Below are 27,875 nucleotides of genomic sequence, written 5' to 3'. Positions count from 1 at the left end.
AGAACTATGCAATTACAGCAAACTTGTTTTGACACCAAATTTAATCAAAATTAATTACTGCACTATAACTTTGCAGTCAGTCTCTCTACCTCTCTCTTCACATGACATGTGTGCACAGTCATTTTCAGAGGCATAATATACGATGTCTCTATGTTATAGTAATGTGACATCGCTTCCGTATATGACTTGCAATCAAGCTTAACTGTATATTGTTTTCTTATTTGAGTACATTTGGTCTCAAGTTTCCAATATTTTTACGACAAATAAACAGTTCAATCATAGCACAACAAGGTAACGCCATCGAGGGAACATTGTGCTATTTTTAGATCTTGGAAAATCCCCAACATTCGATAATGGCGGAGGTGTCGAAGAAGGCACATTATATTAAAACAAGTACCGGTAGTAATTGCCCCTCTATTTATGCATTTATTACCGATTTATAATCCCAGTTTCAATATATCTCAATCATAAGTTCAGTTCTTTAACCGTTAAACACGTTCCCCCTTGCTGAGATCGATGTCGATCGAAGTTAGCGACGCTCTCTGCGGGTGCAAACGTTTTTATGAAGATTGAACGAAATAACGACAACTTTACATTTACTTATCACTGTTAGGATCTGAAATAATTGGGAAAAGATTTTTTGCTTATAACACATGTAAGTATGCATAGCGGAAAGCATGGCGACACTGTGTGATGCATGGCGGGCCTCTATGCAAAAACGGCCTAGGGAAAACACTGCAGTTAATATTCATTCGCGTTAGATTTCGAGTTTATTTAAATAAAGTCAATTCATATTGGTTACAATAACATAAGTGATAATAACATATGGAAAATATAATCCTGCTTAAAGATATTTATTATGAACAACAAACAGTTAACTTTGCAACATTCGAATAGAACTATTTTTTGTCGCGCATGTTCAGATAACTGAACTCTTTGCCGTAAAGATTATCCGGCAACTAGATGGCCGTAAGCCATAAAAATAGGCCTCACTATCCATATTATATTAATTCTACCCTAGGCTATCCCCAGAAGTTTCGATAAACATATAACACAGTCAAAAATGCTCTCATCTTGCAAAGCTTATTGTAATGATTATAACATTTTGCAATTTTACCAACACTAAACATACTTCAATTTGCTGGCCATGCAATCGCAAGTCATGCGAATAAAAATGCAAGACATCATATTCTTCAAATTTAATGATTAACGAAAGTAATATCATTTCTGAAACTACGATAAACAAGAACTCATTTTCTAGAATGATCTCACGAGGCTGGCCCAGTTTGTGGTATTGTTTGATGACGTCATCGCTTAGATCAGTAGTCACTACTTCTCAGTAGCGGAAGTAGATACTAGTCGCCCGACAAAGAGTTAGGAAAAGTGTCAAGAAAATGATGTCAAAAATTTTACAGCCTGGTACATGTAAACTATATTTACTTTCCAACTTGTTTTTGACACATAATGAGGTAGTGATAATAAGGATGAGTCATAGGAACACTATTAATTGCCATCAAATTTAAACAGAGATTCGGTCATCATAACAGGGCTTTTTACTAATTCGAAAGACTAGTGCACACTATAGTAAATACATAATGAAGCGAGACATCGTAGATATTTAAATCAAGAGTTTATTTTGAAACAATACGGAATCATATATCATAATGGTTATACTATAGCCTAGCAAATCAAGTTTGCCAAGAGACGCATTATCAAAGAAAGCTTCTTCATATACAATGTAAAAGAAAGTTATCGACTTTAATATAAAATTTATAATAATAAAAATAAATTATACACAAAATTTGTTCATTCTTTGAGCGATTTAGTTGCAAATATACATATATTTTAGCATCTTCGCTAGCCAAGGGTTTACGATCCACTCTGCTCCTCTACAACAAGGGTTTACGATCCACTCTGCTCCTCTACAACGTTGTAGAGGAGCAGAGTGGATCGTAAACCCTTGGCTAGCGAAGATGATATTTTAGTTGTGATCATGATTATTCTTAAATGAAGTTTATTCACTTTCTTTTTCAAACAAATGAGTTATATAAAAGAGGAGAACTCCTTATCACAATTAACCAGTGGTAGACAGAGGGGCTGAATATACACAATCTACATCTTTTGACTAAATGAAACAGAGACATGTTTTTTTTTTAAAATAACACAATGAAATCTTAATATTCTGCATAGAAAAAAATCTTCATAAAATCATTATGAGTAGAATCGTTTTATCCACTGGGCCTCCAATTCCTACAGAGCTTTACTATACATGCTGAAGAGATAGATTCAATAAAAAGAGATACGTGTTTGAAGTGAAAACTACTGTGGAATCATTTAAATTCATGGGGGCCAATTTTCGTGGATTGTTGGTTTTTTACTTATTCATGGGGATTTAATTTCGTGCTTGCGTCAGTTTTCCCTTTTAGTAAAAAAGAATACTCTTTCTAAAAATTTTTCGTTGAGGATATAAATTCGTGGGCAAGGGCTACCCACGAATACCACGAAAATTGAGCCACAACGAATTATAATGATTCCATAGTAACTATGAACGTTTAGATTAAAATACCTTTACAGTTTAATCAGACAGTTTCAAAGTTTATGATGTAATGGATTAGAAACTCAAATCACATCGATAGAGACATGTGTATAAGGAATTATCCTGGACACAGCTAGAGCCAGGTCATTCCGGGTCATGGAATACATTTCATTGTGAAAAAGTTCTTTCACGAGTCCAAATATATTACAGACCAAAGCAATAATCAAATAACATAAGGAATTTTTAATAAAAATAATGGGAGCGAGGCATAAAAAAGATTTTTTTTTCTAAAAGGAAACATGCATGTACTAGCATAATTATATACATTACATCGCATGAGACGATGAAACATTGCTTTCGGGGTATGTTGAAGGGGTTTTGATGACGTCTCAATCTTTAATTTTCTTGTCAGTATACATTGAAAATCTGAACAAATGTCAATACTGTATATATATTTAAACATTTCTACAGCAAATGAAGAGGGAATATTTATGTGCATAAAACTGCACACTCATACATATCCTATACAAATTTGCCACAAAAGTTTTATTATGTCAACTTCAAAGTAGCTTTATATTTAGAAATACTGTATGCATAGAAATATTCGACTCCGCTTAATTTTCGCCCTTTTCGCCCTCGCGGGCAGTGGACAAGTTTAGGACTGGGCAACTTTATATGTCTCAAACTATTTTACTTCGGTTATTGACAACTTTGTCTGGGCGAATACAAGACGGGGCGAAATCGTTTGCAAGTTAAAAAGGGCGAAAATAACACAGGGTGAAAATAACCCTTTAACAGTAATTTAATCTCAACTCAATGCATGCATGTATAGATGATGACTGAATACTAGTATTTGATCTGTACTTAAGAGTTAATTATCACCGTAGAAGAACATGCACCTTTGTTGAGAAAAAAGAATGAAATGGAAATTTGAGAAGAACATGAAATGAAAATTATCTGTAGGAGGATGTCAACAAAAATCTGAGTTGATACTAAAACCACTTTAAAATAAACATGGCCAGAAACTAAGGGAGCGAAAACTGTGTGTTTCAGAGAGATTCAGTTTTGACTTATGGATATTGATCACACCCACTTTTGACCGTAGGACCTTTCACACAATAAAATAAATAATGAAGAGCTGTCTCCAAAATGATAACAAATAACAGACAGCGCAGACCAAATGATCATTGAAAGTATGATTTAGAGTGTTCCCAATAGCTAGCATTGTGTGAATTTAGTTGTAGAGAATAACTGGTTAGCCAGATTTAGGTCTACATGTGGCTACAGAGGCTAACAGAATCTAACACGTCCGGCTCTTCTGGCTTTGACAATCATGGATTGGTATCTCTAGATTCTATCTTCATAAGTGTGTCTGAAAAAAAAAATTAAAAATAAGATTATAACAAAGAAAAGAAACAAGGAATCAGAGAAAAATTGTATTGCTTAACTTTATCAAAAACCTTTATATTTCTTTAAAATTAAAAAAATGAAATTATATATATATGTAAATGTTATTTTACTACAAAAGTGTTAAATATAAAATAATAAAACTTTTCTTTTTTAACCAAAGTTATCAAAATATTCTTTGGAATGCATAATTATCAATCAAGTCTTTTCTTGAGCATCAGACCCTTTAGTGATATGTTGTAAATTTTGTATTTACTGCCACGGTAAATTCAAAACTTACAATTATATGACAATATAGACCCTATTATGAAAATTGCACGTTCTCTACAAGTATTTCATGGCCAACTGTATCTAACGTGAGTTTCCCTCTAAATTTTACTTGAAATGCACATGATAGGCACAATTTTAAGTACATTTTAAATCTAATCTTAACATTATATACACCACCACCAAGTCTGCATGCAAAACATCAAGACAACAATGTTTGGAGAGGATTTTTTTTAAATATCAAAAATATGATACAAATAAAAACCTGTAAACTAGTGACGATGTTTATTGTTATATTCGGTTCTTTTGATTATTTGCTGTTCGATAGAGAAAATAGAAAAAAATTAAATTGTAGCTGTCAAGGTTAAAATTCAATTTTTTTTTTAATTTGCTTTGATTATGTCTCAATACATGTATATAAAATTGCAGACTGCCCAAAATGTTTAACTAAATGTGGATTATATATAGTTTTTGGTTTGTTTGTTTTTTAATCCAATGTTTTCAAACTTCATAATTTTGTAGCTTCATATGATATAAAAGAATAAAGGCAATGACATTGTCAGAGATATATGATATCATTGTGAATATATAATTTTAGCGATTCGTTGAAGCTGTTTCGTATACTTAATTGTTATAATATATACAGGCTCAAACATACAAATAAAGTATATATCATTTACTTCAATTAAAAGTATGTAAAAATAAATACTATTAAAATAACTTGAAAACTAATAAGTCAATGTGATAACTAAACTTAAAATTCGATGAATTTTGATCGGTGAACATTGATTTTACATAAATGCATTTTCAAATTACATTATTTTACTGACATGTACAATGTAGTAAGAAGAAAAAAGTAAAAGTTTCCAAGAATGAAAGTAAAACTTTCCTTTTATTAATATCATCAGTTGGGGAAAATTGAACTCTGACAAATTTTAGCATCATGATAATCTATCCAATAAAGTAGCATCAAAATCAATGACAAGGTTTTTCTTAGATTGAACATTATTAATAAAGGAGTTTTAATATACAGGGAAGAATGGGTGCCTCTAATAAAAAGAAAACCTGTCTAAACCGACACAACAATAAAACCTTTGATGTGATGCACATATTTATACATATAGATGGAGAACCGAAATAACAACTTCATGTGTATAGTGAACAAGTATATTTTTAGATTATGATAATGAATTGACCCTTTATCTTATGCAATTTGCTACAGCTGCTAAAACACATCCTTGTAATGTTGGCATCGTTTCACTTCCATAGGATAGTGTAAGCAACAGTACAAGATAAAAACTTGACAGTACTTCGTCAGAATAGACAGGCCTTACTTCTCTACAAAACTACATGACTAAAGGGACAGATCGAAGGAAGCTTGTCATTCTCAAAAACATATCATTATATTATCATCCTTGATAATCATCTGTCTACATGATATCATCTCGATCTTTGTGTCAAGTCAAGTGAAACAATGATACCTAACATATCCATATCAGGGACCAAAATACCAAATTTTCTTGGCTTCAAAAAATAAGGGGGGGGGGGTGCAAAAATATGAGTCTCTGTACTTGACACTGTATTAATCTGATTGATCATGTAATCAATATGATTGATCAGGCAAGGTACTGCTGGGAGCATAAGAATTCTGGGATACTGTCAAAACAAAACTTATGACGGTCAAATGTATACTCAAGCTTTTTTTCAATAGAGCTCCTTGCTTTACTCTTTGGGCCTTATTTCTATACAAGATAAATATTTCATTTGCACTGGGTCATCGTTTTCTGAGTGAGGCTACACAGATTCAGCCACGTAGTAGGATAATCATCAGGGGATATCCCGAGGATACTGGCATATAAAAGGATTTTTTCAAAATAATGGATAACTAGGAATCAGAAAGTGGATACAGGATTACAGGACAACAACAAATCTCCTTCTTTCTTTATAGGATTCTCTGATTTCATGTTTCAATACATATGATCCCAAAAGTAAAAAAAAAAATAACACTGTACCGTATAACAGTTAAACAGTCACTAACTCACTAAAGGTATCATATTCCTAAAGAGTTAAAAGACCGAATTGCAAATTCGTAAAATCAAAACCTAAATACAATGTTGCAATGATAAACTCTTCATCACTTTTATTTTACATGGGTTTTTTTTTTACATGAATTTTAAATTTTCATGAATCATTGATCAAAAGTTGTGACTTTAGGGTGAAAATACTTATTAAGTTTTCGTAAAAAGTGATTTACTAGTACAATCAAAAAATCAAATTACTTTATCTTAAAGCATTTCATTAGCACTTCATTTTTTGATTTTTATAACCACAGGTATGTATACTTTTGTTTTTACAAATTTTTAAGTTAAAACAAAATTGACCTTTATTAAAATGAATCTGGTGATTAGGGGCCCTGCCTGTCTTTTAACTCTTTAGGTTGGTGATATCATTAAGATTCAAGACTATATAGATGAGGTGCAACAGAATTACAAGTCAGCCTTACTGAGAGTTTCCCCCTTTCTACTTCTGAAATCAGAAAAATACAAAGAAAACAAAAATCAGTCAAGTTTAAAATATATCTGTTTGGAATCTACCAACAGTCTTTTTCTATCATTCATAGTCGAATAGACTGCTTTCTTGTTTATGTTAAAATACCTCTTTTAAGAAAAAAAAATGCTGGGAGGACACAGATATTACGTGTAAAATCAATAACCTACAGCATCATCACTTTAAAAAATATAAAACTCTATACAACATGTACAAATATAATTGTAAAACCTGAACTTATTCTACATTCCAGGTGCATGTTGACGCTTAAGAGAGAGAGAGAGAGAGAGAGAGAGAGAGAGAGAGAGAGAGCAATAAATAAGAGCAGGTTCCCAAAGCAATGTATTCATCAAAACTTAATTGATTGGGTTTGAGGGATGCATATGCTTCCAAGCCCCCTTTGGTCACAATTCTGTTGAAATTTAGTGAGCAGAGCTGGTAACAAAATGCATTCTGCCATCAAAACCAGTCAACAATTTATAAACAATTACACATCCTAATTGGCAATGCAGTTGGAAGAAAACATTCATATACCAGAATTATCTGTTATGAATGTAGCTCAGTCCATTGTATATGTTACACAACCTCCCTACTCATATATTTTATATAACCAATTTGTTCATCTTTAAACCATATTAAAGACTGTTTCAAATGTTACATACTACACAACAGCACTGACTACACAAAGCATTCATCTCCTTCTACACTAAGGAAATCTACTATAGATACACAAAGGAAAGGAAAGATTTATCTTCATGTTTCTTTGAGAAAAAAGATGTAACTGCTCCTTCACGATTTAAGAGTTATTATAGATGAGTTGTCTGCCTTCCAGTGGAACTCTCCGCTGTCTGGCTGTACTCCAGCTCATTTCCGGGTAGGTAGGTGAATCGCCTCAGTGCGACTGGCTTGTAGTAATGTATGGACAGTGGTGGGGCCGAGACTCTCAGGTTATCAGCCGAGCGCCTGAGAGACTGTTGCTTCAAGAGATGATCCAGTCTTGTTCTCATCTGGACCTTGGAATAAGACTCTGGATCCTCATCAGAAAATGAGCCAGATCCGCTCCCAAGAGAAGATAACTCCTCTCCTTCTTCACCAACATCATCTTCAGAGTTCTTTCCCTTTGCAGAAGCTCTTCTTTCTTGCATGATAAACTCCCCTCTAATTCTGCTGTTGCGTGCCTCTGTGTGTCGCACTATGTCAGTGTTAGTGTTAGCTAGTGTCTTGTGAGACAAAGACCTGGAGTCTAGTTTGTGGTGCAAGAAATTAGTTTTGTTAGTACCCTTCACCACACCATGCAAAGCTATCCCAGCATGCAAAGCTTTCCCCGAAACACCAGACTACAACAGTGAAAACATAAACAAATAGAAAAGCATAGTAAGCTGAATATGTTTTAGAATTGCAAAGAAGAATACAAGCATATTATCTGATTATACACATAAACACACAGTCACCAAGGTTTTGAATTTACTCCATGTCATTTGTCATACAATGAAATGCTGTCTGTTCTTATTTCTGGTAAATGTAACTGATAGAACTTTTAAGACAATTATTAATATGTTGTTTTCTATTATAGCAACAAAGTTTATAAAATATTTCAATGATCTCTAAAGACAGTTGAAAAATTGAGGTGTAAATGTTTCAAACCCTGGCACTGCATACTTTTTATTGTTACATTGTACTAAAGCACTGGTTAAACAATTAAAGTTAAGAAAAAAGAAGAGTTTTTGTTGTCTTTACTTTATCATGCTGTTTCATCTTCAAAGAAATGATAAATACAAGTATATTAGAACAAGTTAAATCTGCATCTACATGTATATATATGTCTGTTTCATACATATGTCAGTCAATCCATAGGTGCCATTTTAAGCTTTACTGTCAACAATCAAATCAGCCTGAGATTAACTCATTTAAATAAGATTTCAAACTCAAGGCACCATTATGATCAATGCTAGCCACTAGCTCAATAGTCAAACTGTAGAGGATAGGCAATAAAATATTCATTGGGAATTCTATAATTTTACCTCTAGGGGACCTTTTCGAGACTGTGAAAAATTAGTATTCATTTTTATTTTCAATTCATAAACTTTTCTGAAATTTTTGATGATCAAATTATTTTCTTAATAAATGGTTATTATGAATTATACAAATATTAATTGGCATAAAATGAATTTCTTTTAACATATTAATGCTGATACACGAATATCATTGAAGAATATAAGCATGTAAATTTTGTACATAATGATTGATATAAACTATTAATATGTGTATTTGAATCTGAATATTTTTGTAAGCATTTGCTGAATAATACATTTATATATTAATTCAATCATGGTTCTATTTCTAATGGATCTGCAAACAAACTAATCCACTGAAGTTTTATGTGGACCTAATCCAACTGTTGATAATAAATTTAATTCATACTACTGGTTGCATTCAACCCAGAAGATCATTTTTTTGACACAACAAAATACCCCACAACATATATTAGCAAAGAAATGATTTTCAACTACTTATATTAAAATAAGTTCTACTAGGTGTACTAAAGCAAGCCCTTTTTCTGATACAACATGTAAAAATGCATCAACTTGCTCCAAAAAAAAAAGGCAAAGAGTTAATTTCAGATAATCCAAGTCACACAATGACACACATCTACAAATCTGTCAAACCACAGCAACATGCTAAACAGGTCATGTCTTCCTTACCATTTCTATAGCACCACTCTCTTCCGTGGATCCCATTGCCTTATTGCCCGTTGGAGAATCCCCTAATGTGGAATTCCCTGCTTTATCCACCCCTGTTGATCCTGAATCCTCCTCTTCTTTTGTGGAAGTCACTGGAATGTCAGATGCTAACACTGCAGCTTGATCTGTATCACCTGAATGCTTGACATCTTGTTCACCTGAAAGTTTGTTCTTGGGGTCTTGATCACTAGAGTGTTTGTCACTGTGTGAAGAAGTGTCTGAAATTGTGATAACTGTTTTCATTCCAGCACTACTGTGATCCGAGTTATTGGAAACATTGGCGATGGTGAATCCTGGTGAACCTCTCCTCATTACTGGGGAGGTGTGGTCCTTGTCCAACTCAGCTTGAAACGCAGGTTCTGATTCAGATAAAACACAATTGCCATAAAGATTCTATCACATCAGTCTATCGGATTTAATATCAAAAGGTTAGAAAAATCTTAAAATACATTTGAGATTTGTAAAAAAACTCTTTCATTCCTTGCTTTTTTACTTTAAAATTGAATGAAACAAGATATCTGTGAGCTGAAGCTCACAAGTGATAACCCGGTCACTCTGATGTGAATATACAAACAAAAGCAAAGTCAACATTTAACAGAAAGTTGACATCGATTTCGTTAAAATATGAATCCCATCATATAGCATGCCTATATAGAGACTGTGTCAAATTTCAAACAACTGCCATGCATAGATGGTGAGAAATCTCTGACAAATTTTTTTTAGAAACTTTGATGAAAATTTGTTTGAAACTTTAGGCTAAAAATAAACAATTTGTGAAAGTAATCATTTAGCAAGAATGATGACATCGTAAAGGTACAAAAATTAATCCCATCAGATGGCATAGCTAAATAAAGAGTGAGGAAAATTGTGAGCATCTGCGATTAATAGTTTCTGTGAAAAATGCTACAAAAATTTGTTACGCACAGATTCACGAGAGTAAAACAGTATACTTGCAAATTATTATTGCAAAATTTTCAAAGGGGAATGACAAAATTTAAATATTCAAACAAAATTGAAAAAATTAAAGTTAATCCCCTTTCATAATAGGGCAAATAAACTAATAAATGCAGCAGTATCTAACCAGATATGACATGTCTGAGACCCAAAACATTAATTTTTTGACCTTATGAAAACTTCTTTCATTTGCAGTGTGCCTCAAAAATGCAGTCACTGTGATAGCCCTCACCTATGTCGCTGTAACAGCTAGGGGAGGAGGGGGTGTAACTGGGGGTACCCTCCGTGTACTCTGTGTGTGTGGGCGTGGACTCCGAGATACTCAGGGGTGGGGATCCCCGCAGACTGGACATTTTGGGAGAGACTGGATGTGCAGAGTCAGTGACCGTCTGGAATGTGGATCCTAAAGCTCCGGGTGTGCGACTGGAACAAGATCCAACATTTACAGTCAAGCAGGGTTAATACCACAAAGCATACATAAATACCTGTGACTGTTTCATATAAAAAGTGAAAGCAAAGATTGTTTATTCATAAAGAACTGGCACTGTCAAGAAAGTGAATTCTACCCCATTTTAGTTTATACTGCACTATTATGGGCAGTACTTCTTTTGTAGCATAAGGAGAGGAATTATAGACATATTGTGCCTATATATATATCAATAAATATAAGAAACTAAAATGCTTATCAAACTCAAACATGAATGCATATATATGATGTATAAAAATTTGTCTTGCCTATAAAAATGTGAACTACAATGAAAAGTCAAATCATTTCTAACTTGATCTGTATAATTACAAAACTTGATTAAAAATTTTAAAAAATATTCTAGACATGAACAAGCAAAATATTAATTGCTTTAAGAGCTAAATAAAAATATTCAACATGATGATAACCTTGACATGGGCATCTCATGACCATGTGAGGAAGCCTCCGATTTGGAAGCTATGGCCTCGGCGAAAGTTGGAGGGGGTGTTGAATTTTCTGGCAGTAGGTCAGGCCTGCCTCCTTTTGTGCCTGTGTTAAATACAAATTGTCATTTATACTTGTAAGTCCAAGATAATCAGGTTCCCAAAACATATAAACATATACTGTGGAATCATTTTTCTTCTTGGGGGTCAATATCCGTGGGTAGCTAAAATTTTCCTGGTTCGTGGGGACATAATTTCGTTGGTAGTGTTATAGGAAAAATGTTAACAAATATTAAACAAATGATTGTACTTAGGTTCATTGGGATGTGAATTCGTGGGCATGGGTTACCCACAAAATGCCACAAACATTGGTCCCCTGCGAACAATTATGAGACCACTGTATATTAGATTAGTATATACAATGCAGGACCAAATCATCCAATGTTGAACATGAAAAAACGTAGAAGATTCCTACTAGAGCAAATAATTTTGGACAATAAAAAAGTATATATATTTTGCCTTTTAAACTTAAAACAATTCCTAGTATGTAAAATTTAATTATTTCTGATTGTGTACAGAATGTCAACATACCTGACGGAAGGCCGTCATCATCCGAGAAACTGATGTTCCTTGTTCTTTGACCTCTAACCTCTGTTCTCGGAGGCTCCGAGAGGGTCTCAGATTCAGATGTCGTATTTGCTCTTTTACCCATAGTAGGTTTGCGCTTGGATGGCGAATGTTTAAGAGCTTTAAGAACAAAAGAGTATAAAATGAATCTCAGTTCGGATAATACTTACAAAAACAAAAATATTTAAAATATGTAAATATTTTGCTAACACAAAAAATCCAACCATTTCATTTGGTTTTTATTTTTTTTAAATTTTGCTTAGAAAGACCAGAAGAATTCAAATTTAAATACCAGTGATTAACCAGTAAATATCAATTTCCATTTTTTTTTAATTTATGAATGATAACTCTAAAACTATAGTTTTGCCTTGCAGCTAAGGTAAAGATCTGCTGTGTTGGAGAAAGGTTTTAATTCATGTTGAAATACTTGTTAACAAAGGGATTATAAAGCAAGCTCCCTCAAATGCTATGTAATGTGGGTATTGAAAATGAAACACATAATATCTGTATGCATTTTTCATTATATGAGTTCAAATTTCACAGTTGTTTTACATTATTGAAACATACTGAACATTGAAACATACTAAATAAAATTTTGAGATAGATTTATGCATGGTAAGTTCTGTGATCACAAAAAAAGAAAGATATATTGAAATCAATGTAATGCGTCATTCAACTTTTATAGTACTGTAATGGATGGATGAAAAGAACAGCTATTTAAATCATGTTCACTTTAATTTTGACTGACATAAGTTGCAACATATTCAAAACATTTTCAATTCATAAGCCATCTATCCTGACATTAGAAATAAAAAACACTTTTGTTTTCTTTACAAATTGAATGAGGTATGGTTCATATTCTCAGAGTGAGAATCACCCATACACAATATTTCTATAAAAAATTGTTTAAAATTATTGGAACATTGTATGAATTTTTTAATATTTGAAAATGACCGTCTTCTTGTATAATATATGTAAGATATATCAATTTTGCATGGGGTACTACAGTGCCATATAACAAAATTATAATATACATGTATATATATATACTTATTGCTTGTTGAGATTTTCAATATTGTAAACAACATTCATTCTTTGATTCATCATTATGATTCTCTCTCTCTCTCTCTCTCTCTCTCCTCTCTCTCTCTCTCTCTCTCTCTCTCTCTCTCTCTCTCTCTCTCCAAGCATTATCTGAACAAATATGAAAAAGCATGCATGCTCAATTGCAAGTACATAATTTAAAAGTAAATTGATGAAAAATAAGTCTGAGAATGACATTGTATTAAGATGCTGACAATGAAAGTGAGAAACGTACAAGAAGTTTCTCCTCAAGGCTCTTTTATCATTCTTTTATAAATAAAATTTAATTTACTGTTGATATTAAAGATCATAATTTCGTGCAAAAAAGTAGATCAATGATTTTGTTGATAGGAACATGAAATTCAATGTGAGGAGAAAAAAATAAATTGCTGCAGAATAAATGAATGAATGAGTAGAAAGAATCCATACCCATTTTTTGGCGTAAATCTTAAAAGAACAGCAAAAATTTTCCCTTGAAAATTCACAATACCACAAAGCAATATGATTACAAAAAAACAATACTAAGTCATTTGTATCTATTAAAACAAACAAAATTTTTAACAATGCTCAATAAATGTCAGATGAAAAACTAAATTCATACATAATTTAAGGGAGCAGGATAAGAGTCTTACAAAGTTGTATGTCATCTGACATCCATAATCACAAGGAGTGCATGTTTTATATGCAATGTACTGTACATTATCTCAAACTGAAATGCTTCAATAATTAAACAAAAGAAACATAATGCATGATTTAACTTTTAATGAAATAAACACTGGTGATTACTGGATGCTTAATAGTTGAATTTGAGACTGAGATTGAATCTCAATAAAAAGAAAATCTCCATACAAAGACATTGTAAGAATATCGAAATATATGGATTTTTTCTTATTTAGATGTTAAATCTTAATTAGCTTAACGAATCATATTTAATAATTTAAGGAGGATCTGACTGTTAATTTGGTGACCACTCAGCCTACTTTAAGTTGAATGCGGCTTTGATGCGTCAGACATTGAAATTAATTTCTGCCCTTAAGTTGAATGCGGCTTTGATGCGTCAGACATTGAAATTAATTTCTGCCCTTAAGTTGAATGCGGCTTTGATGCGTCAGACATTGAAATTAGACATTAAAACTAATTTCTGCCCTTAAGTTGAATGCGGCTTTGATGTGTCAGACATTGAAATTAATTTCTGCCCTTAAGTTGAATGCGGCTTTGATGTGTCAGACATTGAAATTAATTTCTGCCCTTAAGTTGAATGCGGCTTTGATGCGTCAGACATTGAAATTAATTTCTGCCCTTAAGTTGAATGGCTTGCGGCTTTGATGCGTCAGACATTGAAATTAATTTTTGCCCTTAAGTTGAATGCGGCTTTGATGCGTCAGACATTGAAATTAATTTCTGCCCTTAAGTTGAATCCGGCTTTGATGCGTCAGACATTGAAATTAATTTTTGTCCTTAAGTATGTTAAACTTTGTAGATGGTGTTTGGATAAAGGTAATAAAATATTCATTACATGCAAATTTTATATCTTAGATTGCCTGTAATTAAACTAATTAAAGCAAATAAAAGCATGTCATTCAAATCAAAACTTAAGTAACAACCAATAGCCTATTTCACTGGAAAAAAAACCCCAAAAAACTATGATCAAAATGGCTTTACCGGTACATTAACGAGTCATAATTAACTTAATGCCTAGAACCTCACTTAAATAACTTTATACATGTCTAAGACTTCACTTTTTTAACATTATGCATAGGAACTTTCTTAATTAACTTCATGCCTAGGACCTTGCTCAATTAACCTAATGCCTAGGACCTTACTTGTCTAATTTCAGACCTAACTTTATTAATTTCATGCCTAGAAGCTCTCTTCAAGTCAAGGAGTACATACCGTATATCCATTTTTTTGGCATATCACAAATTTGCGAAAATGGGGAAAATATGTAAAGTTTTTAATTTGCATCAGTCGTTTTTTTTATTTCAAAAGTTTCTAATAATATAATACAAGATATATATTCTGCAAATTCAGTAATTTGCTGTTTAAAGCAATATGAGCTGTATTTTTTAGAATTTTATTTTGGTCCAAAAACCTGTTAGAATGATAAGTCTGCATGTAACTTTTATGATGAATAAGATTTGAAAAAATCATTAGTTTTTGTCAGAAGGAAGATTTCTCTTCTAAGGAATATATAGCAAATCAATTTTTGTACAGGATGACAATAGTTCAATTTTGCTTCCATTAAGGCTTCTTAACAGCTTTTCCCACAAAAATAAAGCAAACAGAAATTTAAAAGCCATGTTATTTTTTGTCATTTTAGCAGAAAATAACATTTTCATGAAGAAAAAAATTTCAACATTAAAATTGCAGCTCATATTGCTTTAAAAGAGATATGAAAAAATCAAAAATTAGATCAATAAAAGCGAAATAGCTATTTAAAATTTAAAATAAAAAAAATAGAAAATCGCGATATATGGTATTTAACCTCATGTCTGGGACCTCAAACTTCATCAAAGCATGGGAACTAAATAGAGGGATTGTAATAATGTAACGTAGGAACTGGTTAGAGGGATTGTAATAATGTAACATGGGAACTAGATAAAGGGATTGTAATAATGTAACTGTTCAAAATGATACGGAACCAGGTATATCTGGAATTCAGCTTCATATGCCTTAAAGAGATCACTTGCCCTTTGGGCCAGTAATTTTTTAAATTCTTTTTTAGTCTTGTATATTGGACAATAAAAATTTTATTTGAACATTTGAATAATCAGTGAAAAAAAAGTGATTTCTAGAGCTAGCCCTGCTTGGAAAAAAATTGCCATTACATTGCAATTATACAGTTGCAAACAACTATTAAAAACTACACCACTTTCCAACATTTGAAAGGCACACAAATCATTATAATATATATATAGTACAGAGGTACCATGCACCCAAATCAAAAGACAAAAGCAGTAAAAAAATCATATTTAGCATTTTAACATACATTTCATAAAAATTGGTCCCGATTTGTGATGGGGTGTGAATTTCATTCAATGATTTGCTTGTTTTCTATAATCCAATAACTTACTTAGGCAAGAAGCCATGAAGCAGCCATTTTGGATTTTTAAAAAATTAATAGATAATCTGAGGAATTTTTTTTTTATCAATTTTTTATCTAGTAGTAAACTTTTTTAAAAACTAATTCTAAAAATGACTTTGAGGTGGAAAACATACAAATTGCTATTCTGAGAGTTAATCATAAAAATCCATGTGATGTCACTGTGAGGTCATTTTGGTATCAGGGATAAATGGCATTAAAAATTTCAAACAATACATGAATCCAAAATGTTGTCAGATTTTCATCATCCAATTGAAGTAATTATCATTTGTGACCTTCATTGACTGTGCATTATGGGCAATTGCGAGTTTTAATTTACACACAGTGAAAGCTATCAACAGAACTCATTGTACATGATAGGTAATATAACTTTAGCTTTAAAAACAAATGATAATAATTATGCAATGCACTGAATACAAAACTTTAAATAAAAATATAAAAAAAAAGAGTTTCAGTCACAATTTAATTTCATCCAAAAAAAAAAAAAATAACTGAGGGTAAAGCACGTAACTCAAAAATAAAGAAGCTAAATAAATAATTGATTTGATTTCTTTTTGTGAGCAAACAACACACTGAGCACAGCGAGAGTGACTTTAAGCCATTACCTAGATTGACAAGTTTGCGGAAGCGTTGTGCAGCCCGAAAATTAGGCGGCTCCACTGAACGGGGGAAGCGTAAAAAAAGAAACAAAAGTAAGAAAGACGCAAAACCCGCAAATCACATTCAGCCATTATCAAATCTTTGTTGCCCTTGACCTGAATGTAAAATTGAATGGTTCAAGGTGCAAAATCCGTCTTAAAAAAAGAGAGAAATCATACTTATACTAAGATTTTCATGTTTTGAACGTTCTGTTGAATTTAAATCGTTATGTTTAAATCAAGTTAATATTTGAAAATTTGCGTTATTTTTCAAAACATTTTTTGATTCCCTTTAATAATTTATCAAATATATCACATTTATTCATCAAATGTCAAAAACACAAAATTTTATAAAGGGATGTTGCACCTTATGCCTAGATTAGTCTTCAGATGGAATCATCGACATCACATTGCTTCTGAAGGAAAGTCCCAATCCTGATTCTTGAATTTCCTTTTAAGCACCCCACACATATTCATCCCCCCCTTTCCCTGGGATTACATCCATTGAATAATAAGAGAATAACCCTCCACCTTTCCTCAAATTCACCAGTTAACATAAAGAAACCTTAATTCTAAACACCCACTGGGTACTTTAAAGGTAAAAATACAGTAATCCATTTCTTTGGCAGCATATAATGAATCTTTTGTACAACAAACTTACAAGTATGATTTGTTTTATTTATTTTTTGTTATACCTTAATTTTTTTTAGTTCCGACTGCAAACCCCAATACCACACAAACTATACTACTTGTGTTCATGCAAATTTGTAAACTACATGTTTTACAGTACATGTAATTTTAAATCATTCAATCTCAAATATTTATATTTTTCATCCACACAGTTCTAGTGTCTTGAGCTTACAGTAAGAAGACATGATCAGGTTTAAATGTATGCACACTGTACATTGTTTGCAACTTAGAATGACTATGCCTAGAAACTAACTATGATGGATCTATTATCTGAGCTAAATCCTACACCAGGGAGCCAAAGGCCCAACAAATTGAATTTCATGCAAAATATCTATAAAAATCTAAGGATGAAAGTTGAATCCATAGACAAGTCCTGAGTTTGGAAAAAATAATTGTTTGAAAAACTATAAAAAAAAAAAACAAACAAAAAAAAAAACCTACAAGTCAAAATGGGAATGGTGCAATCTCTAAGCAATCTAAATGCTGTGGAATCATTGAAATTCGTGTTGGCTCAATTTTCATGGTATTCGTGGGTAGCCCTCCCCCACAAATTTACATCCTCAACGATAACAAATTTTGATAGAGTAAGTTATCTTATTATCTTACTGATACTAAAAACCGCCAATCCCATGAAATTACATCCCCACAAATCCCACAATCTGCGAATATTGACCCCCGCAAATTTAAATGATTCCAAAGTAACATTAATCAGTGGAGCATGCAGTCTTGCACTAACTAATAATTAAAATCTAAAAAGTCGTGTCATAGAGCTGCCCTACTAAATCAACAGTGTGCTAGCTGGCTTTAGATGTGTACTTACGTGTTGGGATTTTCCTGAAGACTTTGGCGGACATGAAATCCTGGAACCTCTGAGAGTAGTAGCTGGGTCGGTGAACAGATATACTGTCCTGTTGGCAAAAAGGGGGAAATAGAATGATAAAGGGTCCACAAAATGTCCATAGCTTTATATCATCAACAGAGCATCAAAAGACTATTTCGTTTACCAATGGCTGCCAGAACATAATTTATTTTTTTTAACAGTATAATAACTTAGACTGTTGTATTTTATTCTGAATTATTTTGAATACATGGAGTAATGTTGTTGTTTGTCCATCAACCAAGAAAGAGTCATGAGGCTTCCAAGTGCCTAAATAATTATCTCTTTCACAAATTAAAGAGCTTGCTCTCTTAACGCATCAATGACTATAGATTTTATGGTGTGCTCGCTAGCTTCTCTTTAGCTCTCATCAAAGACTATACATTTCATGGTGTGCTCGCTAACTCTCTTACCGCATCAATGACTATAGATTTCAAGGTGTGCTCGAACTTCTTTTTGAGTCGGTAGCTTTGTAGTATATCGATGAGACCCAGGTACAACATGATTCTCTCCCCTTTGCTGTTCCTGGCTGGAATGCCTCCCGGTCTATCAATAAAACAGTATGCTTCAAATTAGTACCCTGGGTATAAAACTGAGCTTGAAAGCTAGGCCATCAGTTAACAAGGATGTGTCATGTCACTGAGTGTTTGAAACATTAGAAATGTTGTAGTTAGGAGGTGAGGGGAGGGGGGGGGGGGGGGGGTGGCGGAGAGAGTCGGTGGTGTTTTTATATGGGAGTGGGGAATGTTGAAAGAGGAGGACAGGTCAGGGGTTTTTCCTGGCTTATATTGGGATCCATTTACTGCCAGATCCTTTCCCCCTTGAAAAATCATCAATATTTTCCTAATTCAAGACTTTTTTTTACAATCAGGTGCCCATAGATGTTGGAAAGAGCTGTTGACTTTTTTTAAAGACAAAATATGAGAAAAATATCATTGCAATAAAGTCATTAGAATCATTGTTTATCTTTGTTGATAATTAAAATGAAACAAACCAGCTAATTTGTTCACGATTGTTTATTATATTATGGAGCATAATAATGAAACCCCTAGTTCTTTAAGAAAATTTATAATTTTCCCAAATTAAACAGTTTATGCGTCAATTTTCCCCATTTCACGGACTCTGGACCCAGTTGAAAAACAGTAGGAAAACCCCTGCAAGCACGTAACATTAGATTGCGGTTTGTGGTTTTTTGTTGAAGAGTGGGGGGGGGGGGTTGTTGATTCTTACGGAAATTCGTCGTCCTCCTGCTCCTCTTCGTCGGACTCTGTGTTGTGGGCAGTGATAGACTCCATGGGGGTGGTGTACTGTGCCACGCGGGTCTTGATGGACTTGGTCCGCTGTGGGGCACCACCTACAAAACAAACATGCGCAGATTATCACCTACTGAACTAACAAAACAGACCCAGCATCACTTGCTGAATCTAGTCCTAGCGTTAAACTCCAACAAGTTTTTGCAAGAAGTTGTGATCTTTATTCCTGAATTTACATTGATTAACTTAAACGTTGATTTTCTGTTTATTCTAGACTTATTATAATTTTCTGATTAATTCAAGAAAATTTACAATACTATGTCTCTAATGTATTTTACATGTCATTTTGATATTTTGACAGAAACTTTAAGACATTTCCTTCAAGTTCAATTTGAGTTAATGAGTCCACAGTGTTATAGTCATAATATATACATTTGTATTTCAAAATTCATAGACAGTCAAACTTTGTTATCTCAAAGTAGATGGGGCTGTTTAAAAACTTTGAGATATCTGAGTATTCAAGATATCAAGGGTAAAATACTTTTTAAAAAAGGGGCTGGGACTTACAAATCACTCTGACATATCCATTGTATGCGAGATATCAGTGTTCGAGATATCAGAGTTTAACTGTATTCAACATCTTGACTATTCAATAGCATTAACTATAAAACAAAGTTTTGATATTATATAAATGAACTAGCAATTCTATTTGATACACAACAGTTATTATTAACAAATCTATCATGATAAATACAAGAATATCATTAGAGGAGCTAATTCCCAGAAACCGAGTTTATAAATATTTTTCTCAATTTAAAACGTAAAATAACAAACCATATTCCTGCTTTTTATTTACTGTTCAAAATTTCATCAATAAATTCATAGAAAATCAACAACACTTAAACCAAAATTAAATAATTTTTGTTTTCCCGAGGGCCTGGCTTTCAGAGAACTTCCTCTCTTCTTGCAAAGTACGATAATTGAACAATGTATGTATTGCTGCTATGCCTACGCATAGGGTGATGTTAATAACAAAACCATAGCCCATTGCTAAAAAAGCTCAAAGATCTTTGTGCAAAATCCTAAAGAATATAATTCTATAAGTGCTCCATACTCCTCTCACATATTATACATCACTGAGCATAGACCTTCAGTTCTTTTATTTATCTTTTTCCAGATTCAAAATGTGAAAAGAAATTACTAACTTAAGGCCAAAATCTTCTCTGCTTATCTTGATTTCCCATCCGATAACTAGATGTAAACCCCAACCAACCAACCAACCCCCCCCCCTGTCATTAGTCCCACCCGTTCAATATAAGCTAGCCTCCCTTTCCCTGTGATTAGTCCCACCCAATCATCAGTAGCTAGCCCCCTTTTCCATGTCATTTGTCCCACCCAATCATTCTAGTCCCACCCAATCATTAGTAGCAAGCCCCCTTTTCCCTGCCATTAGTCCCACCCAATCATTAGTAGCGAGCCTCCTTTTCCCTGTCATTAGTCCCACCCAATCATTAGTAGCGAGCCAGTGAGTTGAGCCTGCAGACCTGAGCGCGGCGTGCGACCACCTGTGTCATGTCCTCCGTCTGGAGAGAGCGTCGTGTGTGGATAATCCGCCATGGCCGATACGTCAGGGTTAGCTGACATGCTCAATGATGGACGCTGCTGTTTCCTCTGCAAATCAACAAATTGATAAAATAGAAACAGCACAGAAAATATCATGATATGTGTAACTGTTGTTTCTTTGAGGTAATTGTCAACTTAAGCTTGCATGTACTAAAATTCATTAAATGCACATAAAGCCAAAACTTTTAGATAATTAACTTAGCTCTTTGCCTTTAAAAGGCATTTCAATAAAGAGAACTCTTATAATGTTGTTTTTTCGACTAATCATCATTAAAATAAATAATTTACTGTTGTACATGCAGCAGATAGGTTATACATGGGTAAAGTATTCAATGACATGGTAAAAACATGAAACTCAACATATTTATTTTATAAGAATAAAATGTTATAACAAATGGACACCTTCTTACCTCTTGAGCAGCAATATCTAGATTGTAAATTCCCAGTAGCATGCTGAAATCCATGATCTTGAAACTTTCCAGCACCTGTTCAGACAAATTAAAACAAAGACCATAAAATCATTCTTCATTCAATCAATGAAAGCATTCAATGACACATTGCAATTAAATGTAATTTTCTACAAATACAGCAGAAATTTATTACTGGAGATTAGTGGAACCATCCAAGTCACAAATATTTCTTCTTGCAAACCAATCCTTTAATTGTTTATTACAAATTTATCTACATAATTTATGCTTCATCGCAAAAATTAGTAGCTGAGAACCACTTTATTAATAGTTAATTAAAATTTTGAAATAAATTTGCTTTGAATTAAAGTTGGTTTCAATAAAAGTATATTGTTACCCATCTTTTACTTGCAACAATTTATTTCATAATTTACAGGAAATAAACTGGTTCATGATGACTAATTTTGCAATCAAAATGTAAATAAGTAATGATCGGCTGATCGGCATGTGACATCAGTTGTCAGCATGTACTGTTTTTTATGTTCAAAGCATACTTCTGAACCAAATTCTTAAGTATGTAGATTTAAATCGTTATGTAACTGTATAAATGTATAAATTTCAAGCCAAAGACATCAAAATAATGTTCCTTCGTTATAACCCTATCAATTTAAGATTTGCATAAAGCTGTCTCTGCATAGTTAACAAAGTTGTGTGAAGCATGTGTGCACAAATAGTGAAGCTTGCCAGATGCCTCATCTGGACACAACTGTGATTGGCCGAAAGCCGATCACAAAAATACCAGAGACATTTGAGGTCTGGATCACAGCAAGAAGTATTTGAACAATGAGGCTCTCACGAACCAAAATAAAATTTTTTGCATGTCAACCAATGTTTGTTTTCAGAATACTGCGGAATCATTAAAATTCGTGGGGGCAAATTCTCATGGATTGTTTAAATTTAACAGGTTCGTGGGGACATAATTTTGTGTATTCTCTCATACCTACACTCTCTTAAAGGAAATATGACTTTATGACTCTAATTTATTAATTCATGGAGAATGTTATTTCGTGGATAAAAGATACCAACAAATACCATGAAAATTGAGCCACCATGAAATCTAATGATTCCACAGTATTCCCAACAATGAGACTCTCATGAACCAAAAGAAAATTTTTTGCACGTGAACCAAAGTTTGTTTTCTGAATACAGCATATGAACAATTGGGAAGGTCTTACTCTACAGTCCCTCTGTATGGTCTTAATGAGAGCGTCATATTTATCCTTCTCCAGCAGGATTCCCTCGGGGTGGTTGTTCATGAAGTCCAAGTCCTTGAGGGTGGGGCTGGACTTGGACCGCTCGGTCTTGGATGCCTTCCTCTTGTACGTGCTTCCCTTCAGGTCGTACTTCTCATGAAGTTTGACCGACGATGGAAGAAGATTGTTCATGACTACGAATCGAATGTTTTTGCCTCCACACTGTAAAAGAGAATCATTTTTGCTTGACAATTGACCCTTTCAAGGTAATTAACTGCAATAGTGCTATTTTGCAAGGCAAATTGGTATAGTTTGGCAAAGCTCCAATAGGTACATGTACTAGATAACTAAATGACACACAGTAAACAATTTGTAACATCATGTATATAATATTTATGTTACAATTTTTATCTTGTAGATTAAGTCTTTCTTACCTGATAACAGTAGAATCCATAGAACTTGGGAAGCAAGGTCCGAGGATTTTGATTCAGGTTCTAAAAAAAAAAATTTTAATCAGTAATAAAATTGTTATTATCACCTTTAAGTCATCTTTACATATAGTTAAAAACCAGTTACTACAACAAGATGCCCAAAATTCATGTACAATTTTGATATTTTTTTTATTACAGAAAAATTTATTTTTTATACCATGTTTTTTCATACTTGCAATAGCTAGTCACAGAAAAATATATTTATTATACCACGTTTTCTCATACTTGCAATAGTCACAGAAAAATTTATTTTTTATACCATGTTTTCTCATATTTGCAATAGTCAAAATAGAAATGGATGTACAGAATACTAGTATTATACACTGAAACGTGTGTGCTCTCCACAACGATTGGTCCTCCATGCAATCATTCACTACTACACTGGGCAAACACTGTTAGGGAGATATACATATATAAATCACTGGAACAAAGATGTCTGTGCAGTGTGTATATAGATATAGAGAGGGCCAACATTGATAGTTCTGTCTGGGAGGATACAGAGATTTGTGTGCAGTAGGTAGAATAGAGATTAACACTAAAACAGACCTGCAGAGGAAATTCTGAATAACTCCAAGGAAACTAGCAATTCAAATTCAACAAAAAAATCCTCTGGATACCTTTTTTTTTTTTTGGAAGATTAAAAATAAGGAGTCCCAGTAATAACTTAAGTAAGCCTATTAACAAAAACAAAAAGCAATACTGGTAATTTTGACAGACCAATAATCCACAGAGTTCATTTGAGCAGGACTTGGACATGAACACAGAAGTGGGGAGACACTACACAGTATGACGCTCAGCTACAGAAACTCATTCCAAGTTTTAGCTGAGGTGTGCTTTCACATGTTCATAGAAAAATACACAAAAGAACATGTCAGCAATAAAATTCTTCAATAACGAATAATGCCTTTAGTTAATTTAATCATTTGTGTGAAGAAAAAATAAATCTTTACTTTTTTTTAATACATATTCTTTTCTTGTAGCAGGCTTTCCATGACAAAAGTTGTTCTAACGAAAGAAGTTTAACACTTAACCGGTGCAATGTCCATGCACAAAAAGTCTTTTAAAATTGGATATACATGCACTTCATTTTTGTATTCCCTGGTGTATTTTTTCTTTTCTCTTGCGGAGGATACCACCATTAAGAGAGCATCATTGAAAACTCATGGCCAGTCTCACAAATACACAACCTAGCTGTAGACAAATTCAGGGATATGTGTTTAAATAAACAGAGATGATGCTTATTTGTTCAGGAAGCATCAGGAGACTGGTGATGAATTTTCAACAATGTTAGGAGAGAGGAGTCCACAATACTGTCGCTCTCACCAGTGACACACGAATCAGGTGTATTCCCATGTTGACCAAATACAAAACACAGAAAAAAAAGCACAGTCAATCCAATTTTTTTTTGTATCAGCTAGCTAGATGCATTTAAAAAAAATTGTCTTCATAAAATCCCTCCCTACAAAGAACAGACTACCCCTCCGTTTTTCCAGTGGGTTACAGTGTAACTGTCCCCCCCCCCCCCCCCCCCTTCATTTACCTGTGTATGTTGACTTACCGCACAACATGTAGACCATTCCCCTCTACCTGTTGATTAACTGCCCCTCCTCTCTCACTGTGTGTTAACTGACTCCCTGTATGTGGATTAACTGTCCCCCTCCCCCTTCTCCCTTCGTGTTCACTGACCCTCTCACCTTGTGTGTTAACTGACCCTCTCTCCCTTTGTGTTAACAGACCCTCTCTCCTTGTGTATAAACTGACCCTCTCTCCTTGTGTGTAAACTGACCCTCTCTCCTTGTGTGTTATCTGACCCTCCTCTCTCCCTTTGTGTTAACTGACCCTCTCTCCCTTTGTGTTAACAGACCCTCTCTCCTTGTGTATAAACTGACCCTCTCTCCTTGTGTATAAACTGACCCTCTCTCCTTGTGTGTAAACTGACCCTCTCTCCTTGTGTGCTATCTGACCCTCCTCTCTCCCTTTGTGTGTTAACTGACCCTCTCTCCCTTTGTGTTAACTGACCCTCTCTCCCTTTGTGTTAAATGACCCTCTCTCCTGGTGTATAAACTGACCCTCTCTCCTTGTGTATAAACTGACCCTTTTTACCCCCTCTCCCTGTGTTTTAACTGATTGCATCTCCCTGTGTGTAAACTGACCCCTTTCCCTTTGTGTTAACCGCCCCCCTCCCCCCCCCCATCCGTCTTTTCTGCGTGTTCACAGATCCTCACCATGTAGTAGCCGGGCAGCAGTTTCTGTAAGAAGTCCGCCTCCTTGTGCTGCACTGTCTTGATGATGAACTCGTCGTCCTGACTCAGGTAGAAGATGCTGCCGCTTGCCCCGGGGTTCGAAAGCTCCTTCAACGACTGGTCACACAGTGACAACTACAGGAGGAAACAAAATTACTCAATAATTTTATGACACAAGTCAAAACCTTTTTTTGTAGCCAATCAAAATCTGTCTTACAAACAGAAATTGCATTAATTCTCCTGTAAATTGTAAAATAATGGAACTCAGCCCTCAACCTACCAGAAAGTCATCTGTCTGAATGGAGAACAATTCACGAAAGTATCGGAAAGCAATCGGGGCGTATGTCTTAAAACGAAAGTCGCTGTAATGATGGGCTGGCGTTAGGTTACTTCCCTCTCTGAAAAATAGTATCTCAAAACTGGATTATTCCTCACACATTGCTGCAAGTTAATTACTTTATTTTTGCTGTTAATAAATTACTTGCATAGAAGTTATTTAGTAATTTTCATAAAAGTGCAGGATTTGAAAAAAAAAAACTTTGATTGTAAGTCTTCTACCAACAAAACCAACTTTCTAAGCTGCTTAAATTGTGATAAATTTTTGTATCTTTTTACAATCTTTTCTTCTCTTGCTGAAAAAAGGACATTAAAGGACAATCCTGATGAATTCATAAACTCAAACAGAAATTTCCCTGCCTTTCTCCACAGCTTCTCCCCACTAGTCCTAATGGGCATGATCAATACATTACAAGACTTATAAATCTACACGGGCAGAATAATTGAACACCATAATATCTGCTAAAGTTTCATTATCTATCCTCACAACCAATTCAAGCAGGCATGATATAGAACGTAAAGTCAACACTTAATATAAACTCCAAAAGTTTGAACCACCAGTTTGTAATAGAGTTAAACAGACAATCTGATCGGTGAATCTTACGATGGATAGAACACGCTCTCGATGACAGCAAAGTCCTGCATCAGTAAGTCTCGCTCGGGTTTGGACGACAATCCTCCCACGCTCTGTCCAATACCCAGCTGGATCGCTGCCATCAACTCCGACGTGGATTTCTGTATTTAAATAAACAACAAATACTCTCAGAGTTATGATACTCTAATGATATAAATAACATATTAAGTGAGGAATGATACACTTAAGAGGCTAAATATCATGAGTAATGATATGCTGAATATCATGAGACATGACACACTAAAGAGGTTGGATATCAATAGACATGATACGCTAAAGAGACTTAAAATCATGTCAGAGGAACTTTATGCTAAAAAGACTGAATATCATGACATGATATACAAAAGAGGTTGGATATATCTGGACATGATATGCTTAAAAGACTGAATATCATGAGGAAATGATATGCTACAGAGACTGAATATCATGAGGAAATGATATGCTACAGAGACTGAATATTATGAGGAATGATATGCTAAAGAGACTGAATATCATGACATGACACACAAAAGGGGCTGAATATCATGAGGCATGATACACTAAATGGGATGAATATAATGAGACATGATACAATAAATGTGATGAATATCATGAGAAATGATACATTAAAAAGGCTTAATAATATAAGTGAGGCTATATCATTCCATACTGTGTCGGGTTTAGTAAAATAAAGTGAAGGTTTTTTATTATCATTAATATCATAAACTAAATTTACAAAGTGAGGGTCTTCCTGAATAAAAGATGAAGAGGCGATAGACTAAATGTAAATACAGAAGGAAGTTAAATATATAGAATGATAGGGCTGGATGTTTTGAGTGGGACATATTACCACACTGTTATATTTCAAATTTTAGGAAGCTTTGATCAATCAACTAGTACTTGATTTATACTCCATGAGCAAGATATACAATTTAAAAAAAAAAATCCATTTCATCATTTCATATATGGATTTAAATTAAATTTCAGATTATATTTTTACCTTTTAAAGTCGAACATCCTGACACTTATTTGACCTTTATGATGCACTGTGTTTAAAGGTAACCTATCATGTTTTGATCCATGGTGTTGACATTAAATGATACCTCTTGACCCTACCCTACATGTATTTCAAAATACAGCACCAGGTATGTAACTGATAATTACTGTAGGCATGAGAGAGAGAGAGAGAGAGAGAGAGAGAGAGAGAGAGAGAGACTCTAGATCTCTAAATGATTTTTCAATCACTTGGCATGATATATCAGTGTGTGTCAAGCAAA

General features: G+C 33.8%; 1 protein-coding gene across 10 annotated transcripts in view; it reads right to left on the bottom strand.

The window, feature by feature from the left end:
- Positions 1 to 2,833: 2,833 nt before the first annotated feature.
- Positions 2,834 to 27,875, bottom strand: part of LOC105337303 (phosphatidylinositol 4-phosphate 5-kinase type-1 alpha) — a 29,063-nt gene continuing 4,021 nt past the window's right edge. Inside the window, exons 4-21 of one of the 10 annotated variants that reach the window (XM_066069069.1) lie at positions 26,590 to 26,720; positions 25,930 to 26,047; positions 25,632 to 25,784; positions 23,350 to 23,409; positions 22,898 to 23,137; positions 21,666 to 21,740; positions 21,177 to 21,303; positions 19,610 to 19,733; positions 18,793 to 18,925; positions 18,323 to 18,410; positions 16,780 to 16,833; positions 11,953 to 12,108; positions 11,347 to 11,467; positions 10,685 to 10,875; positions 9,460 to 9,857; positions 8,779 to 8,799; positions 6,714 to 6,736; positions 2,834 to 3,908 (exon numbers count right to left, since the gene is read on the bottom strand). In XM_066069069.1, coding sequence (XP_065925141.1) covers positions 6,731 to 6,736; positions 8,779 to 8,799; positions 9,460 to 9,857; positions 10,685 to 10,875; positions 11,347 to 11,467; positions 11,953 to 12,108; positions 16,780 to 16,833; positions 18,323 to 18,410; positions 18,793 to 18,925; positions 19,610 to 19,733; positions 21,177 to 21,303; positions 21,666 to 21,740; positions 22,898 to 23,137; positions 23,350 to 23,409; positions 25,632 to 25,784; positions 25,930 to 26,047; positions 26,590 to 26,720 — 2,196 coding nt within the window. In that variant the 3' untranslated portion in view covers positions 2,834 to 3,908; positions 6,714 to 6,730. Of the gene's footprint in view, positions 3,909 to 6,713; positions 6,737 to 6,780; positions 8,095 to 8,494; positions 8,513 to 8,778; positions 8,800 to 9,459; positions 9,858 to 10,684; positions 10,876 to 11,346; positions 11,468 to 11,952; positions 12,109 to 13,500; positions 13,519 to 16,779; positions 16,834 to 18,322; positions 18,411 to 18,792; positions 18,926 to 19,609; positions 19,734 to 21,176; positions 21,304 to 21,665; positions 21,741 to 22,897; positions 23,138 to 23,349; positions 23,410 to 25,631; positions 25,785 to 25,929; positions 26,048 to 26,589; positions 26,721 to 27,875 lie in introns of those variants that run through there. The other 9 variants (XM_066069074.1, XM_066069061.1, XM_066069064.1 and 6 more) reach the window with 9 other exon arrangements.

The sequence above is a fragment of the Magallana gigas genome, chromosome 1 (assembly GCF_963853765.1).
Source record: "Magallana gigas chromosome 1, xbMagGiga1.1, whole genome shotgun sequence".
Lineage (NCBI taxonomy): Eukaryota > Metazoa > Mollusca > Bivalvia > Ostreida > Ostreidae > Magallana > Magallana gigas.
Note: the sequence above shows the minus strand (reverse complement) of the source record. Positions and strands in the feature narration are given on the sequence as shown.